This window comes from Triplophysa rosa, linkage group LG13 (genome assembly GCF_024868665.1).
Source record: "Triplophysa rosa linkage group LG13, Trosa_1v2, whole genome shotgun sequence".
In the NCBI taxonomy this organism is placed as follows: domain Eukaryota; kingdom Metazoa; phylum Chordata; class Actinopteri; order Cypriniformes; family Nemacheilidae; genus Triplophysa; species Triplophysa rosa.
This window is the reverse complement of record NC_079902.1, coordinates 6083958-6104163: the sequence shown is the minus strand read 5'-3', so window position 1 is coordinate 6104163 and position 20206 is coordinate 6083958. Positions and strand designations below refer to the sequence as shown.

At 38.5% G+C, this 20206-nt stretch overlaps 1 protein-coding gene across 10 annotated transcripts in view; it reads left to right on the top strand.

Annotated features, from left to right (window-relative positions):
- zgc:66433 (uncharacterized protein LOC321250 homolog) overlaps positions 1 to 20206 on the top strand; it is a 37611-nt gene that overhangs the window by 15064 nt on the left and 2341 nt on the right. For 4 of the 10 annotated variants that reach the window (XM_057349457.1, XM_057349458.1, XM_057349455.1 and 1 more), the window contains 10 exons: positions 5359 to 5438; positions 10419 to 10584; positions 10750 to 10882; positions 11258 to 11416; positions 11745 to 11810; positions 17120 to 17278; positions 17434 to 17542; positions 17707 to 18068; positions 18150 to 19425; positions 20079 to 20203. In XM_057349457.1, coding sequence (XP_057205440.1) covers positions 5359 to 5438; positions 10419 to 10584; positions 10750 to 10882; positions 11258 to 11416; positions 11745 to 11810; positions 17120 to 17278; positions 17434 to 17542; positions 17707 to 18068; positions 18150 to 19425; positions 20079 to 20203 — 2635 coding nt within the window. The other 6 variants (XM_057349451.1, XM_057349452.1, XM_057349453.1 and 3 more) reach the window with 4 other exon arrangements.

Here is a 20206-nt window from a genome sequence, read left to right as displayed (position 1 = left end):
ACAGGTGAAGTGTGTGAGTGACTGGCTGTGTTGGTGTGGTCAGGTTTCTCAAACAAAAAGATGTTTTGAAAGTCTCCCAGGGTTTACAGTATGTAGGGTCATCATCCTTTAGTTGATGGTTTACTTATCACCCTGGCCTGTACTTACAGTTAGCAGGGCTGAGAGAAGCATGTAAGTCCCTGCTGAACAAAGAACAACAGAACCCTGCCCAAAACACAAAAGAAAATGAAATGTAATGGATTTAATGGTTATAATGGGAATTGTATTGGTTTTAATAGAAACTCTAATGTTGTCTACTGGTATGTGATGGATTCTGTTGGTGGGGTGTTATCTGGCAAATTACTCATATTGGAATAATGGCCAAAACAAGGAATTCTATAATGGCTTTAATGGAAAAAGCTAATGATTCATAGTGGCATTGTAATAGAAACCATTAGAATTTGTGTTATGATTTCCATTTGGATTCCGTTGTTTTTTTTCAGCAGGGATTTTGAAGCAAAATACTGTGGCATGGTTAGTTCTTTTACACAATTGTATTATCCTTAAATTATACTATATAGGGCTACCATATAAACACAGTTTTTTTTAGCTTTGTTTACTTTGTGACCCCAAGCTGTCACTGAAGGAGACGTGTGGACACAAGACCAGCTATGTGAACAATCCCGGGTGATCCTTTATCCAGAGTTTGTCATGTGCCACACAATTCAGGAAGTTTTCTGGATGCAAAAACAAATAAATAAATAAAAGCATTTTGTCAAGCTTAAAAGCAACCAGGTGTATTTCTGTGAAAGCAAGTCAGCATCTTCAATGAGTTGCTTAGCTTATCACTAACAAAGGCTACAAAATATTATTTTGGACCCCAGCTGTATTAAAGGAGATGCCTAGATGTTGGACGGCCGGCCATGATGGTGTCATACTTTCCCCGACTCAATAACTAGACAGATTAAAGAATATGATTTCATTATGCATCCATGTACCCTCTTCATCATGGCTTTCTGATAATGGGATGTGTTTGTCTGTTCTTTGTATCCGGAGTTTCTCTTGTTTTGTTCTTTCATATACGCCAGCATCGGCTTTCTTTGAATCAATCCTCAATGAATCTGTGAGACAGACTTTACGTGCACTTCTCACCATGAGAGGAAATGAGTGACTGTTATCTGATGATACATTGTAGAGGTCTTCCATGTGAAGTCACGCCAGGCGCTCTATCCATTAGAACAGTATGCCTTTAACACGTTTTAACCATTAACAGTGTGTGTACGACACTGCAACGAAACGTCTGCTCTCTGTCATGCAGTGGAGAACAAGTACTTCTTGTGTGCAGTGATAAAGTTGGTCATTTTTTCTTAGTTGACTGGTGTTATCTGCTCTCATGTGATGTGAACATGCAGGATTTCTAGATCAACATTCATTTTACTCACTTAAAGGGAGTTTAGCCAAAAAATGAAAAATCTTTCATCATTTACTCACCCTCGTGTCATTCAAACCCTGAATGACTTTCTTTCTTCTGCAGAACACAAAAGAAGATATTTTGAAGAACGTTCGTTGGTAATCAAACAACACTGACCCCCATTGACTTCCATTGTATAAACACAAAAGATCTCTCTCTTAATACAGTACAGGTTTTGAATGTCATGAGGGCGAATAAATCATGACAGAATTTTTATATTTGTGTGAACTATCCCTTTAAATGGCCTTGTGTGAATTAAAAAAGTTGGTGCAAAAGTTGCTAGCATGTTGCTGGAGTTTTGTATGTGGTTGCCAGAGTGTTGCTGTTTGGTTACTAATATGTTCTGGCTAGTTTTACTTCTTATCTTGTTGCTTGGCTGTTGCTATGGTGTTGTGGTTGGTTACTAGGGTGTTGCTCACTTCACCCGATAAAATATTTTGCTCCCTATATGGCTTGCGTTCCTTACTTAGAGTTGTTCTATTAGCGTTTTTAAGTGAGGTAAAAATGGGAAATATGTCACTTTGTTAAGGAACAACACACTCTCTTCATCTTAGGCCATCTGCACACTTTAAAGTGCTGTAGTTCACCCAAACAAGAAAATATTGTCATTATTTACTCATCGTTGTGTCATTTTTTTTATCTTTATAATCAAATCACTAATGTTTTTTGTAGTATTGTTTTGGATTTTCTGGTTGCTGGAGTGAATGGGGCTTCTCAAGCTTCAAAAGGACCCCAGTAATTTATGACATAACTCCATATGACTCTTGCTGTTTATTTCAAGTGTCCTGAAGGCATACAACTGGGTTTAGTACGGAACAAATATAATCCATTATTTAATAGAGTGAGTAAATAATGACAAAATTTTTATTTAACTATCAAGTCTCTGTCTGTAAGGTATCAAGTGTCCAAATGCTTGAGTTCCAGTAGTTTCTGTAGAAAGCACTACTAAAGGCATGGGAAATGTTCAAGAAAATGATTAATGTGTTTGCACAATATCATATGAATGATATTTGGCTGGGCTCAGCTGCTTCTTGTTAAGCAACAATTGGCAGACGTGTTGAAGGTGAAATGGAAGCCAGATGGATTCAACCAATGTGTTTCTCTTTTGTCTACTGAATGTACTTTAGCACATTATTCTTTTGTGGTGGTTTGCCAAAACAGGCAAAATTATTATTTACATTTAATACTCTATGAACAGTCAACCCAATTCTTCTCCATTAAAGTGGAAGAAGCATTAACAGTTGTTTTGTATGCAATTCAGAGTCTGTGTTTTCAGAGTTTGTTTAAAGAAATTAAAACATGAATTAACATCTCTTTATAAACTCTGAGAATCATATTAGTGGTTAGTGGTTTGACCGCTGTGTTTTTTCAGAGGCCAATGCTGATATCAAGACCGGGGGTGGACAAAATAATGCAAATATTACAGGTACAGATGCCAACTATTTGTCGATATATCTGTCCAGTTTGAATCCATCATGTTGTAATTCAGATTCTCTTTTCATCCCAATAATTTTTTCTTTTACGCATGAAACAAATAGTTTCTTGGAGAATGCAGAACAGCATTGCTGAAACATTCATATTCTGTTGTAAATTCAAATAGTACATTCATATCCACATTTACAATTTGAAAGATACAGTAAGCACATTTGAAGCACGTTAGTCAGTGTGATACTAAGAATATTGTTTGACGACAACGTCACTGTACAGAAGTTGTTTAATATTTTGTTCAAGCAATGCGGCAGAAACTGCTCTGAACCTGGTTCACTTCTTCTCACAGGAAGTGGATAGTGTGATGTGTAGAGTACAGGAAGTGGATGAGCGGGGGAAGATCGCTTGCATGGATGGGACGGGTCAACTCAGTTGTGAGGTTACATGGGAATAGATTTGTGGTACAATTGAGGTAAATAATGAATATCCCTTTAACCAAATTGCAGTTTAAATATATTCTTAGGTGAACCAGTTGTTTACTTGATATTGGTGCAGCATTAAACTTCTCACACAGTATACATAATATGTATTTGGGCACGTTTCACAGTTGGTGAAATATAGCGGCCTCTAGTTGTGAGGTAACGAATTTCAACCAACGACTCACTCCACCCTTCCCTTACGAAGCACTATGGTGGCTGACACAGGACAAAGATGTCATCACGTTTTACCTTCTCTGCGAAAGGAGATAACGTATTTACAAAAAGTTTGTCCTGTGTGTACAAATTCCTTGTAAGGGGACCCGCGGTGTATGTAGATAGAAATAGCTCATTCTAAGGGAATAAAAACATAACGCTTCATTATGTAAGGTGTTTATACACCTCTGAACACATAGTTATGTATATTATGTTGCATTTCCGTCAATAGATCCTCCCAAAAAAATACACATTGCACCTTTAATTCATTCTGTTGTCATTTGTTGACACCATTGCTTGACTCTTTATCTTAAAACAGTTTGTAGCGTACCATGGATTAAAAAATGTTTGGGAAAATTAAATTATTTGCTTTGAAATGGAATTTACATGCGCTATTATAATCATTATAATTATTCACATGTACCGATATACCCTATCAGCTGAGAAGTGAGCTAGTCAAACAGCCATATATCCTGCCTTTCTTAAATTAGAATAATCCCCAGTGAGGGATCCGACCGCTGTGCGTGTTGAACTAGATTGCGAACTGCCTCCACATCCTGTTTGGCCAATTCCTCTGGTCAGGAGCTGTGGCTGCCGGTCATAGATACTGTTTGAGGGTTTCCTCCTGGTGAGCTGGCAGCGTTTCAGTGGAGAGACTTATTCAGGATGAGACTGTAGTCTCTCATGATCAGATAGAACAAACACTGAGTCTCAAGCTGATGTGGAATCAGGTCTGGTCCTTTAGATACTCCAGTGCTGTAAAATCATGAGTCAGCATCAGCTTATCTCCTGCTGGGTGTAAGAAATCCATTGGTGTGGGTGTAGACATACACAACTTTAAAAACAGGCCTGAACACACTCCATCTTATTAAGGATTAAGGATGAAAAATGTAGGACAGGACATTTGTGTTTTATATTGAGTTTTGATGTGAAGTCGTTTGGCTTTTAAAATATCTTAGCCTTTTAAGGGACACACTCCGGTTGTTCCAAATCTGTATAAATTTCTTTGTTCTGATAAACACAGAGAAAGACATTTGGAAGAATGCTTTGTAGCCAAACAGTTCTTGGCCACCATTGACCATCATAATAGGTAAAAAATACAAAGGTAGTCAATGGTGCCCCAGAAGTATTTGGTTACAAGCATTCTTTCAAATATCGTTCAGCAGAACAAAGAAATGTATACAGGTTTGGAACAACTTAAGGGTGAGTAAATTTCATTTTTTTGGTGAATTGTTACTTTAAGGATATCTTTGAAGTAGTTTGCATTTAGATGTTACCACTCAACACTATACAGTCGATCACTTCTGCCAATATGGATCAATGACTCTAATGACAATATTCAGCACTTGGGCTTTTCACCAGATTTAAGGGTAAACTAAATGCTATTGGCTATTTTAAAAGAAGGAGGGGTCACACAATATGTCCCACTCTCACTTCCTGTTTCAGTGGAAATGCATCAAACAAAGCTACGCATGTTCAATTACAACATTTTAAGTGCACTTTTAGAAAACAGTTTATAGTCAACTTTAAAATTTACACAATATATTTTTATATTTTGTCATTTTTTTGTTTTATTTGTTTAAAGACAACATATGGGCTTGAAAGAACGTGATGATATTGAGTAAATGATGACTAAATTTAAATATTTCGGTTAACTGTTCCTTTAAAAGTTCTGAGCTTTTTATTGGCTAGCTCGCACAAACCTTCACGTTTTTACTCAGGTGGATGCTCCGTTTTCCAGGGAATCTTTTACATAGTAATTTACCTATAACTCTTTTCTTCCAACAGTGATTGTGACATCATGGCATCAGGATCACCAGATGCCACAGGCGCTAGTGACGCATCGGAAGCAGCAGAAGAGTGTTCAGGTAACATTCACGTCTAGTGTTTGAACATCAAAAGTGTTTAACATCCAGCAGGCTGAACCATATCGTAGCTTTCATCTCCCACTTAAAGGCTTCATGAATTAAGACCTCAATTTTAACCCGAGCTTTTGTTGTATAAGAGGGAATCGTATTCAAGCAAACATCCTGTAAGTGTCAGAACTGAAAACGCCCTTGTTACTGAAATTACAACTGTTATTGACACCAGGCTCAGCGAACGCCAGGTCCTGGAATGCACCTATCTATGACATAGATAGGTTGAACACCGCCTCCACAGAAAAATGACTTTAGCCACACATAGTACACTCTCCCGCATTTGTGATGATTGACAAACTGGTAACCACAGCGACATATTTTTCGGCTAAAGATTCGTTTTGTCCATCAGTTTAAACTAAACTGCTGATATGCGCTGTGTTGTGTTTATGCTCGGAAGGCTCCATCACACAGCGCTCTTTTGCTGTGTTGCCATGTTTGTTATTAATAAGCGCTTTTATGCTTGTTGTTTGGTCTTAGATCAAAAAGCCTCGGCACTTAGGTCTTAATAAATGGTCTGTTGCAGATTTTAAGAATTTTTGGTCTTATAAAATATATAAACAATTTGCATTTTAAGGTTTGTTTTTGTCTTGCCTTTATTTGCTTATTTTTTCTCTGAACATCTGGCAACCCTGTCACTTTAGCGAAGGGCTCTCAAGAGCGGTTAGCCCCGTGTCATATGTGCAAAAGTGAGGACTTGTTTCACTGTTATTTTTATTTAGAGCGACCAAGCAACAAACATGCAACATTGTGCCTGGTTGTGGAAGAAAACAGTCGCTTTCTTCAGATTCTGATATTAGGAATGCGTGGTTGAAGTTAATTTTTAAGTACGTTCCTGCTCACGTGGGTGAAACATTGAGCATTTGCGGAGAGACTAAAATTAAAAAGCAGTGCTGTGCAGTCAATATTGGATCCGACGGGAATGGCGCAGCAATCTTATGCGAGTAAAACATATTTGTACTATGCGTCACTATTGCTTTGTTAGAGATCGCTTGATATGTCCTGATAATGTGTAACCTAACGTTACGTATCTAACCAAATTCACAGAAGGCTCCAACTACGTTTACTACGCAAACTGCTATCCAATCATAGCAGTGGGCGTTTACTTCCGAGTCTTCAATGCGGCACGCCCATTAAAACAGAGCGTTTGTCCAGACGGCCTCAAAACCCAGGTAGAAAATAGCCTATTACTTATTGATTTGATGTTTTCGAATGTAAAAACCATGCAAACGTCATACGTAGACCTCATACAACAGTATAAAACAATAAATAAGCCCAGTTCATCACACCTTTAAATCCACATCACACATGAAACTAAAAGACAGTGTACTCGCTGAGGATATACATTATGCTAGTTCTCAGTCACAGGAAGTGATGTAATGTAGAGACAAAGCCAACGTTTGTATCTTCCATGTGAGCATGCATTCCTCTGTTCAACATTTGACCTCTCGCTTCGGTTCAGTGTGGAAAGGAGGAAATCCCAGACTGCCGGGTCGACGCCGGGCCCACATGCTGATGTGGATTAGACTTTTGCTTGGAGAATAGGGCGCACAGCAAGGGAAGCTAATCTCCTCATCGGATTGTGGGTCTATTTAGGGCCAAGTTCAAGAGTTAGTCAGTCGCTGAAGCTGGGTTGAAGGTGTGCCAGCTATGTCCAGATTTGTCAGGGGATACTAAATATACAACAGTCATTTATATTTTCAAGGGATAGTTGACCCACAAATGAAAATTCTGGCATAATTTACTCACCCTCGTGTCATTTCAAGCTTGTTTGACTTTCTTGCATTTTGAGGAATGCTGGTAACAGACAATGGCAGTACCCATTCACTTCTATTGTATGGACTCAAAACCAATGGAAGTCAGTGGGTACCGCCATGATTTTTTTGTGTTCTTTAGAAGAAAAAAAGGTTTGGAATGACATGAGGGTGAGTAAATGATGAATTTACATTTTTGGGCGAACTATCCCCTTAAGGCAAGTACTGATAAAGGATTTTAAGTTCATGTATTGAAACCTTGAGGAACCACTGTGTTGAAAGTGAGAGATTTTTTTGATTTTTATGTCTAATCTGTGTTTTTAATATGCTTTAAGACAAACAATGTCCATCCGTCAACACCATTGCTGAGTATTTTCTTCTGAGAACAGTAGTTTACCAAAGAAAACACTCTTTAAAATCGCCTCTTTTCTCTATGTCACAAGGATGATGTAAGCAATTACGTCACATAGTTGACACACGGGATCACAGTGAGCTGAGTGTGGACATGGGAACATATTCATGACTTTGCATATACTAAATCAGTGGTTCCCAAACGTTTTTTGCCGGGCCCCCTTCTGTAGATAAAGATGTTTTCGAGCCCCACAGGGACTAAACAGAGATTTTTCTGACCTGCTCAATTTTGTTTGTTTTTAACCAAAACAGTTACAAATTTCAGCTTCAACTAGTATATAGATGGTTTCATCAGATGCTCATGCTGGCCCGAAGTCGGTGTTTGGTTATAATATAACAATTTATTTGATATTTTATCTAATAATCATTTATATGAATATGTTATTGCACATTAGTAGTATTAAATCGCATTAACTACTCAACAGTTATTGATTATTTGCGGAGGTCTACCAAAAGCTAAGTTTGGGCCGTATAACGGTTGTTTATGCTGTTGCCGCTGAAACCGTCTATACTAGCATAAACCGTTTTATTATGTCCCTGAAACCACAGCATAAACAATGAGAACCTATCTCGTGGAGCACTGAGCATTTATTGTGGCCACATTGAAACAAACTCAACCTCTGTTCTTGGAAGACAATATTTCGCGTCCCTTACTGTGTGAACAAATAACTGAGCATTGAGTGGTTTGAAAGAGACGGCAAGATCTCTTTCTCTGCGTGTTGTTTATTCCCTAGAGACAGGCCGCAGCTGGAGACTGCAGGCTTTGCCAGTACAGACACATCATGTGACTTCACTCATGATGAGAGCGAGAGAGACAGGATGTCAAGCAACAAGGGAACACCAAAGACAGAGCATGAAGTCAAGATCTAGTGTCCTGAAAGAATGTGAGATTATGTCGCTCTCAGAGACTCCAAGGAGTGACTTTATCATAGTGCATTTGACTGTCGAAGTGCATTAGATGCCAGGTTTTGAGCTCAGACTTCCAGACAGCACCTTCACGAAATCTTTTAAATTGAATGTTCAGTCACACAACATGAGGCGTCTGCATGCCCCCCAAAAATGAACAAAGTATTTCAAACCTTCAAGTCTGTGACTTTGATACCAATGAAAACGAATATTCTGGCTCAAGAATCATTTTGTAAAGTAATGTTTTCACATTATTTTACACGTAACTTGTATATTTGTTGTCTATTTCTGTCATTTTTATTAAGGCATTTCAAAAATACATCAAAAGTCTGTGAAGTACAACAGTAAAATTCCATTAAATTGCAGTTTTCATGTAAACTTCTATAATTCTTCCATATTTACTCATGCCATCCTAGGTTTTTTCAAAATCCGAGTTATTAAATAATACCGTGGCTCTATAGCTCCAATAAACACATATATCCATCATGAAAGTAATCCATAGGCATACATCTACAGACTTTTTCAAACATTTGAAGCAAAATTATTTGTTTGTGACAGAAAATGTAATACTTTAAACTCATTTAGCCCAGATAGGTCACCTAAGAGTTTGAACATGTATAACTGAACTACGTTTCCAAGATTTGTAACTCAGGAACAAAATGATTAAAAATCTTATTACGAAAAAGACCCAGAACTGTTTTAGTTTCTCAAATGAATATTTTTTGTGAGGCCTGTGGCCTGTGCGTATTAGAGCATTGCAATGTTAGATACATATATACATATGCCCTATAGCGTACAGACTACAGTTGTATCAGCGTAACTGGATCTTCGCAAGTTCAACAGAATCAAATAATGGCTGGCTAATGTTATATTTCAAAATACCCCAGCCACGCCAAGTCTTCATTGAGAATTCTATTTGTGCTTAAAATAAAGAATGATTCTGCTAGTAAAGGTCGGTATCCCATCATTGTTCACTCAACATGTTTTTTCTGACCTTTTAATGTTTGTTTTAACCTTTGTCTTGACCTTTGGAATAGATAACATTTGTGTCTAATTGTTAAAGCTGGCCGAACCAAACAAAACCTGCTGCATCCATATACTGCATGTTATCTAGACTCTGCAGGTCACATGTCGTGATGTACAGAAGAGATGGAATGTACAGATGCTGTGAAACAAGACATCTTTTGTAGTCCAGTAAATTAGACCAAGTACACTTGATTTAACAGCAAATGTTACTTCACCAGCTACGGGGCTCAATAATGCTCTTGACAGTATTGCTGTGTGTGGCAGTACGTGCTGTGCCGAATCAATTTGAAACCTCATTGGACCTATTAACAAATGAGTTTTTAAAACCAAAGTAACACATGGGATGAATTTTACGGCCATTTTCAGCAATACAATCAGGGCTTTATTGGCAACTAAAGATACATTAGTGTTGCATAAGCACCCTAGAGGGAATATTCAAGTGTCTGTAATGATGAAAGAAGTTCATTAAATAGGTGTTATTTAAGCACTTTTTAACCATTTTTTTTACAAACAGAACTCTTGTAATGAAACAGCCATCATGCTCCGTTGTCAAATCTGACCCCAGTACACTACAGTGGTATTTGTGTCTGAAGTTACAGCATGATTGTTTAAACTTGCTGTTTACATAAATTCCAAGATTGGAGGCCATTAGATGCAAGAGACCCAATGCTCTGCGAATGGATCTTCTTTTGTTTACATAACTGAACATTGAGTAATTGTTTGCATATGTTTCAATGTTTTCCATGTGCAAACCTCTTAAAATTCAAGATTTTACATTAAGATTCCTCCACAAGAGCCGCTTGGTTCATTGAAATGAATTCCTTTTTCGCTCCAGGGAAAAAGAAGTCGAAATTCCAGACTTTCAAGAATTTTTTTGTGAAGAAAAAGATTAAAGAAAGTCCTCCTCCATTGGGAGAGGGCATGTTGAATGACAGTCAATCAAGTGATGATGTCACTAAAGAACCACCTATGGTCCAAACTATCAAACATGATGAATTGGGGTAAGGGAATAAAATAAACACAAATTTCATATCTAGAAAAATATTTATGTTGCATATTTTTTTCAGTTTTTTCTAAAATAAGTATAGTGTTAAATAGTGTGAAAATAAATAATATACTGTAGTGTTACGTCTGTACTTAAATGTCATTGTGTCTTTAATTTAAAGGTCCAAAATCAATATGGGAAATAAAGCCATGTCACATGACAGTGTCTTCGTCTCTGATTCACCTTTATCTGAGAATAATGATGCTCTAGGGGCGTCCCAGGACAGCATTCATGGAAAAGTGAAATCTCTACAGGTAAGATTATTTTTTACTGTGATTGAATCTAGGGCTATCAAATCAAACATGTTGACACATGCGAGACATAGATATGTTTGTTTTTTTAAACCGCTAATGCATTTATTCAGTCTAACATCATACATATTTAATTCATGCATCATTGGAAAGTAATTAGAAAGTGAGGGACCTGTGGAGATTATTGGTCCTGTTCGGACCGCATACACGCATTGTAGTAAAGATCACTTACGTACTGTGATATGTCCTGTAAGTAACATCTTATCAATTGAAGAATTAATTATTTTAAAAGGTGAAGTAAGCTTGGACATGACCCATCTTACACTGTCCATGATCAGTTTAGAGGAATGAATTTAAATGTTATGGTTCTTTCTATAGCTGCAGTTGAAGCAGGCAATTCGTCTGGGTTCACCTCCAGCATTCATCTACGCGAGGAAAGCTGAAGACGCCGGAGCTTTCTCTGATGATGATGGTCTTCCCTGCAGCCCATCAGAATACTTCAGCCTTCATACCGTGCTGGCCACACCCCCTCATACGGTTTGTACAATTCCACATCAATTCAGGCACTTGTTTCTAACATTGAGACACACTCACTGATAATACATTTACATTAAGTCATTTAGCAGATGCTTTTATCCTAAGCTACTTACAAATGAGGTAAACAATAGAAGCAATTGGAACAACATAAGGACAACAAAAAGCATAAGTGCAGTAAAAACTGGTCTCATACAGCCCACCACAGTATACAAAGCTAAGGATTTCAAGGATAGATAGAGTAGAAAAGAAATAGAATAATATGCTTTTGTTTATTTAGGTCAAGGATTTTAACAGGGAATGGTTGTCATACACTGTTTTATCATTGCAGGTGGCAGATTTGACCCAGAGCAGCAGTTGTTTGAGCATGGAGGCATCTGACAGCGATGATGATCAGGTGACTCTCACAGAACACATTGATCGTTTAACTCTTCATGTTCCACCTATCAGGCTTGAATTGTGTATGAAATGCTTGTGTAATATTTGGAGCTGAAAATCAAAGCAACAGCACATGCAGATTATTATAGCAGAATCCAGCTGCTCTGTAGGCCTTTAATAATCCAACTAAACACTACAATAGATGTCATATTAACAAGTCACTAATCTTAAGGGGATAGTTCACCCAAAAATGAAAATTCTGTCATGAATTACCCCAACCTCAAGTTGTTTCAAACCCGTTTCAATATCTTTGTTCTGTTGAACACAAATGGAGATATTTTGCATATAAACAAACAGTTTGGGGGCACCTTTGACTACCATTTTTAGACTACCCCATAAATCTCAGTTGCTAACATTGTTCTAAATATCTTTCTTTGTGTTCAACAGAACAAAGACATTTATATAGGTTTGTAACTACTTGAGGGTGAGTAAATGATGACAGAAATTTAATTTTGGGGTAGACTATCCCTTTCAATGCTAACTATTTTCATTTTATTGTTAAACATTAATGGAATGTGTTGAACTGCGCTATCTATGTGAACTTGAGAGGAACTGACCATATTCATCTAAAAATCACCTTGGCACCACTTATGTTGATATTTTATTATCTAATAAAATGCAATTTGTGTATTTTATTTTTGCCTTTGAATATTTTTTTAAACCACAACTGTTTGTTTAGACTCTTGTGTGGTCTTAAAAGGCTCTATCATACACTCAGCGCCAGGGACGGATTATGACTTTGATGTGCCCTGGGCACGGACGTTTCAAAGGCCCCCTGGCATCACATATTTTACGAGAACAGTGTTGCATCTATGCCCAAATACACACGACATAGGAGTGGTTCGCACAGACCGCATCTTTGCGTCTAAAACCGCATGACACAGCACTCAGGAATGGTTTGAAAAAGCTCGGCGCAATCCGTGAGGGTCTCGTGGCACTCTTTTGATAGCAGAAATGATCATATGCCAAGTTGCTGCTGTTGTAAACAAAAGCTTACGACACTTGTCCCACCTTCGGGGTCTTCTGATTGGTCAACTGCTGTGGAACTGACATTGATGAACTTATGGCGCTTATGTGAGAGACACTGCAAACAGCACGAGACGCAGGCATACAGTTAAACACGTCCATCTCTAGAGTGTGTATACATAGAAAAACTATATAAAAGTAGTTTATATAAAAACGTCTTCTGTGTAAAATGCACAAAAAAACAACACAAATTGGTTTATTTATATTTTGCAGTACTCGACACCTAAAAAAGCTTCTGGTCTCTCCAACTCATATTACGTGGGAATAGCCTTATTACTTGCATAATTTACATTTCTGCATTAAGAAGACGAGCATTTAACAGTCCACGCATTACAAACTAAGCAATATCAATCACCAAAGCATTTAACGTTATCTTAATAAAAAAGTTGTTTTTGATTTAGCTGGGAGGTATCTTTCGTGATTTCCTCAGAGAAAACTCTTCCACAACGTAATCCAAATCCAGCTGTCTCACAAGACTGCATTCAATGTCCATTAAAGACAGCGAACTGAGATGTTTTTGACACATTTCTGCGGTTTTAAACTCATTTTGTTATTTTGCCTTCTACTGTCTTCTACACGTGACTTCTGCACGTTTATATTACACAGTGTTTTTTTACTCTCCTTTAGATGTCCCTCTCAACAGCGCGGCAATGCATTAAGATTATTTATTTGATTTATTCGCTACGGTTAAAACTTCACAACTGCAAAAATAATCCCTTTATTCCACAGTATTCAGTGCTTCTTTATTGAGAAAATAAAATAAATGAAAAATGTATAAATATTAAATTTGCCAGGGCAAAGTGCCCTGTAGGCCCGTGCGTTAATCCGTCGCTGCTGAGCGCAATGCAGCGCCAGGCGCGATGCAAGTGTTCTTTTGCTAGTTTCAGCTCGACGCAGTTTTCATTTTCACGTCCTGCGCCACGTTGTTTAAATGGCAAATGCATTTTTGCCCTTTTGTCTGAAAACGAAGTGTTCAGGCGCATTGTTGGCGCGTTGCTATTTTGAGGCAACTGAAATAGACTGCAATATTTTTTGTTATTTATAGAGCGGCTCATAAGGGAATGGGAGATGAGACTCTAATTGGTTTACTGCATAGTTTGCCAAAAAACACACCCATGACTCATTAAGAGAATATAGGGACAACCCTTTTAGACCATGCGCCTGGCGCACAGACAATTTTTCCCGTCCTTAAACTAGCAAAAGTGCACTTGTGCCTTGCGCTTTAGACCATGTGCTTTGATTGTTAAAATAGGGCCCAAAATGTTTGGAGGGTGCCCATAAAGTCAGACAGATGTAAATTTACCTCAAGAATTTGCTTTGCTTTAGCTTCTAAATGACACATACTATAATATACTGTAAACCTGGGACAGTGCTTGGTGGTATTTACACGTCGAAATACTGAAATGTCGTCAGAACAAGAATTTTCCCAGTCAAACAAGGCAGACAACATCAAACAAGCAGACGTAAGCGAGTCAGTGCCTGTATGTAGTGTTTCATTTGAATGTCAAATTTGAAACCGGGTTTTCTCCGTTTGTGTACAAGTGCTCTTAGAAGTCACATTTTAACGATTCCGTACACACACCCTTATCTCACGCACAGCACTAGCACCTATAGCTGAAACCGCTCCCAAACTCCCAAAGCCACTGGAAAACATGCACTTTTGAATTTGTTGCCAGGGCTTAAAATAGCTGTGATGTGTTTGTGTTATGCAACGCTTTCAGCTGCTCGTGAGGCTGTAGTGAGCTTAGATGTTGAGTTTTGGTGAGAAATTCTGTTTGATATTCTTTCTGAATGGGGAACATTTTTTGAGCCAGTTGCAGTATAAGATCTCCCAATGCACATCAGATATAAAACCATTTAAATCTGCAATGGTAAAAACAGCCTTAAAGGTATGGTTTGCCCAAAAATAAATATTTTGGCCTCATTTATTCACCCTCTTGTTGTTTAAAGCCTGCATATGACTTTTTCTTCTGTTAGACACAAAAGCAGATATTTTGAGAGAAGTCTCTGTGGTTCGGTGTCCATATGATGGAAGTCAATGGGGGCCAATGTTGTTTGCTTACCAGCATTCTCCAAAATATCTTCTTTTGTGTTCTGAAGAAAAATATAGTTCTAAATGGTTTGGAATGACATGAGGATGAGTAAATAATGAAAGAATTTACATTTTGGGGTAACCTATCCCTTTATGTCTTAAAACTGGCGTTTAAAGGAATAGTCTACCCCAAAATGAAAATTCTCTCATCATTTATACTCCTTGATGTTGATACAAACACACAATATAAAATTCCAAGGATTTTATCCGTCACCCACACTGTGCATTGGTCAGACATCACACACAATGTCCAATTCTAGCCACCACTGTTTGTTCCTATTAGGTTTAGATCACTATCTCTGCTTTAGATACCGTTCAGTGTTATGTTCTGACTTTCTGAATCCGGGGGATGGTTGAACCAGTGGTTCAGGGGTTATGAGTAAAGCAGCAGTGTGGTCTGAAAACATTCCAGTGGTTCACACCAGCAGTCTGACTGTCTGCTGGAAATCACATATTCCAACATTCTGGGTCAGAACGGCTGCCAAGCCTGGACAAACTGTCGCCTCACGTATAGCTAAATCAAATTAATTTGTTACATACCGTAAAAGGCAAACCCGCCTTTGAACCAAACCCTCATCACCCAATGCATTTTTTCATGTGCAAGTAAAGTTGTATTTTACTGTAGTGGACGCACATACACTATATGGACAATGAACAGGTTTCTTAATGCTACAGCATACAGTATAACAGGGCTGTCAAACGATTAATTGTGATTAATCGCATACAGAATAAAAGTTTGTGTTTGCATAATATATGTTTGTGTACTGTTGCATATTAATTTTGTATTTATAAAACATACATGCATATATTTTATAAAAATACAAAATATTAAATTGATAAGCATTTACATATTATTTTAATTATTATATACGTACATTTAAATAAATACATGTATAAATATGTCCTAAATATATATACATGAAAGTGTATGTGTTTATTATAATACAAAATTAATATACAGTGCACAGACATATATTATGTAAACTCAAACCTTTATTTTGGATGCGATTAATCACGATTAATCGTTTGACAGCCCTACGACTTTCTAAAGAATAGTGTGTTTTTATTGTATAGCCACAGTCTGGTCAGGGCCCGTTTCTATTCCAATCCATTCTAATGTCCCTGTGCACAAAGCAAGATTCATAAAGAAATGATTAATTCTGCATAAAGCCCAGACCTGAACCCAGCTGACCGCCTTTGAACCAAACCCTCATCACCCAAACCCATCAATGACTTGTACACAGGGGTACGGTCATTTCAAAATGGAAAAAGGCTCTTCCAAAACTGTTGCAACAAAGATGGAAACAAAATTCTTTAATATGGTATTGTATGGTGTAGCATTAATATTTACTGGAATAGATAAACATGTTTATTAGAAGGTAGTGTCCCAATACTTTATGCACTTTTCTCCATTCCTCTAGCTCAATTGGTAAAGCATTACGCAATGGAGAGGTCACGGGTTTATCCCCAGGGAACACACAAACTGGTTCAAAATGTATGACTTTAATGCATTGTGCATGAAAGCTAGTCAAGTAAATGTGAAATGTGTTTTACTGTATAGAATTGCTTTACATGAGTATGAAAATATGTCTGAAACCTTCAATTGGAGGTTTAGCGGAAAGAAAGTACTTGACGTCGGATTACTTTGAGATCTGTTGTTTTACAGTGGTTTGCAGTTGGCCGTACTTTCAAAATTGAGATTTATCACTAGGTCTTCAAAGGATAAGAGTGTTCATACGGTGGTAATGATGATTGTAACACTGCCAGCCATAGCCCACTGTTTTTTCAGCTGGAGTGGTCTTTGTTTTTCTTGAGCTCTGAAAGGAAATAGCTATGGACAATCATTATAATTGATCATGATGAGTTACCAGTTGAGGTTAAGATGGTTTAGTGTTTGTTTTTATTAGCTTTACTGGGTTCTGGTTTGGTGCACTATGTAGTATTGTATTGTATGCATGAGTGACCTGAAATACAAACTGATTTTGTTAACATGATGCCAATCTGGTTTGAGGGTTTTTAAGGAATGGAAGGAAATTATCCCTTGAATTTAACCATCTATATGGAAGAGTTTTGAGAAGGAAAGTTGACTTTTATATATTATAATTTAGACTCAATTCTCCTCTCTTTGTTCTCCCGGTCCCGATATAAAGATGTCTTATGAAAGCTCTTCGAGACCCAGCACCCCTCAGGGCCCCGTCCCTGCGGACTTCAGTCTGCCCGCCAGCTCCATCTCCTGCTTAGACAGCACGGCGGCCCGTCACCGCATCGCCGTCAAAGCCAAAGCCTGTGCCAGGAGAAAACCAGTCAGTGTAAGATCTTTCACATTAACCATTTATATTCTTACATGTTTATCCCCTTTAAAGTTGAATGCTTGAGCAAGTATGTCTAATGTCATATGAATTACAGTTGTGAAATATGGCATGATGAATGTGAACACAAAATGTTTTTTTTTAACTTTGTGTAGATGGAAATGTTGCAAACCAAGAGAAGAGATCTGAGAGAAAAACTACTGCTCAGAGAAACAGAGGACAAACTACGGATGGTCCCGAGCATCGTGGAAGAGGAAAGTGAAGGTACGTCTATCCGGCCTAATGAAAAACCTTAACATTTTACTAACATAAACAATAGCAAAAAAGTACTTGGGACACTACTCTATAGTAACATTATTCACCTTGTAGAACTGCGTAAACACCGTTTTAAATTGTAAGTTTTATATTCCATAATTGATTTGGTGTAGATTCACTCATGATTCAAGATTCAGACAAAGATGAGTCAAAGACAGCCTCCATTGCCTCTGAGCACAAGGACGAGGAATTGGCAGACTCTCTGAAATCCTCCGTCTCAGCTGGAGACTCCTCTGAGGAAGAGGAACGTGTTTCTGATGAGGATCATGTCCACAAGTCTGAGATCCTGGAGTCGCCATGGGACACAAGTCCAGTGACACTTCAGCTACAGGCCGATGACTTCCTGTTGGTCACAGGATGTGAGGTCGTCCCAGAGGAGCAGGGGTCATTGCTGGAGGAAGTGTTGAGCTCCCTGAAGAGTCCACTTGTGTTAGGACTTGCACTGAAGCATGAGAACGCGGTTCTTCAGAGTGAGGTACAGCACATCCTCACAAAAAATTTCAACAACAGATTGTTCAACGTACAAATCAAATACATTTTCATCTCTTTTTTGTAGGTTGCAAATGTAAAAACCGAGAGTGCAGAAGCTCAACTTGAAGAGAACACCAACATGGATCTTCTTAGTCGGATGATCACTAATGAACAAGTTCCTCAACCAGATTCCCTTTCAGACTCTACTGTTGATTCGGTCGAGATCACAGAAGAGACTTTAGAAAAAGAGGAATCGGTTGAATTGCCAAAGTTTGCCAGTGTGTCTAAATGCAATGTTGAGAAAGAACTAAACAAGACTGAGAATGCCAAAGAGGTACAAGGAAAAACAAACTTTAAAGAGAAGTTGGAGACAACTGACATGGCGGAAGCTTTTCCAGTGAATGTAAAAGAAAAGAACCATATAGAAGTTCTTGTTGAGGACAATGTTGAATTGATGATAGAAACCAAAGTTGAAGAGAAGGAAGGTGGCTTGGTGTTGGTGGAACTGGAGAAAAGAAACGATGCTGACGTTGAAGAATCTCAAGACATTACGGAGCCCTCAAAGACAGACAAAGATGAGACTCCAGAAGAATTGAAAGTCACTGATATTGAGAACGTTGCTGCATCTGATCCGACAGTTGGAGACGATGCCTTCAACACTTCTGAATCTTCTAGACTCGCTCTGGTCGAGGTCATTTCCCCCACAGTGTCTCACAAACTTGATGCTCCAATTCTCCATTCTCCATTTTTTAATACGTCAGCGTGTCCTCTAGAGAAGGAAAATGAGCCGAGCAGTTTATGTGTTTCTGTTAGGCCTCAGGAAGTATTAGTTACAGAGCAGAAGGAAGTTCTCGAGTCACCTGTGGAACGACAGATAACCAGCGCTGAGGTTCAACCTCGCTTCACTATTGCTCCTGCATGGCAACGGTCACTTGTTTCTGGAGTTGCCAGAGAACAGCTTCAGATCATCTCGCCATCAACAGAAGTGACCAAAGCGTGTGATGAACCTCCCCAGACAACAGAGCTCCTCACTCCTGCGAAAGAAGAACGATCACTCTCCAAACCCGCCCGTACGCAGAGTTCACCAGCACGAATTCACAGCTCACCCATGAGAAAAGAGACGTTGCTTGTTGAGGAAGAGTCTACCCCGGACAACCCTTTCGGTGTGCGGTTGAGAAGGACGGCAGTTATCAGGCGATACGTTATGGATGGAGATTCGTCTCCAACGCGGAGGAGCCTGACAGGGTCAGAGCGTCTGGAGGCTGTGGAGACCCCAGAAGTTGAGCAGCATGAAAGCAAGCCCATCACGCCCAAGAAGCCTGATCTGCACGATACTGTGATGTCTGTCAGGAAAGTCCCAGGTAATTCTAGTCCTTTAAACAAGAAATACTTTTATTGTCATCATTTTTGCTTTTAAGGCATTTGCATTTGATTTGATTGCATTGTTAGAAAAGAATAGTTCACCCAAAAATGTAAATTCTGTCATCATTTACTAACCCTCGAGTTGTTCCAAACCTGTATACATTTTTTTGTTTGTTTGGTTGAACACATAGAAAGATATTTGGAAGAATGCTTGTAGATAAACAGTTCTTGGCCACCATTGACTACCATAGGAGTCCCAGAACTGTTTGCTTACCTGCACTCTTCAAAAAAGATCTTCTTTTGTGTTCAACAGAACAAAGACATTTATTTTAAAAAATCCTGTTATGGTAGTCAATGGTGGCCAAGAACTGTTTGGTTACAAGCATTCTTCCAAATATCTTCCTCTGCGTTCATCAGAACAAAGAAATGGTATACAGGTTTGGAACAACCCGAGGGTTAGTAAATGATGACAGAATGTTCATTTTTGGGTGAAGTATCCCTTTAAGTACTACTGAATACTATTAAATTGTGTGCACTAAAAACAGGCAGAGGTAAAGTGGTGGAGGGGCCGACACTAGAACCCTTTATTTTGATTTCTTCTTGTATATCTACAGTGTATTAAGTGTTTCTTTCTGTGTCATGTCTCCTTCAGAACCTGTGGTTAGAATATCTGGTGGTGGCATTGAACCTCCAAGCTGGATCTCTGTGGCGAGACAGAAGCAGAGGAACTTCATTGAGAACTCCCCAGAGGTCTCTGCAGAGAAACCTCCCTCACAAGTT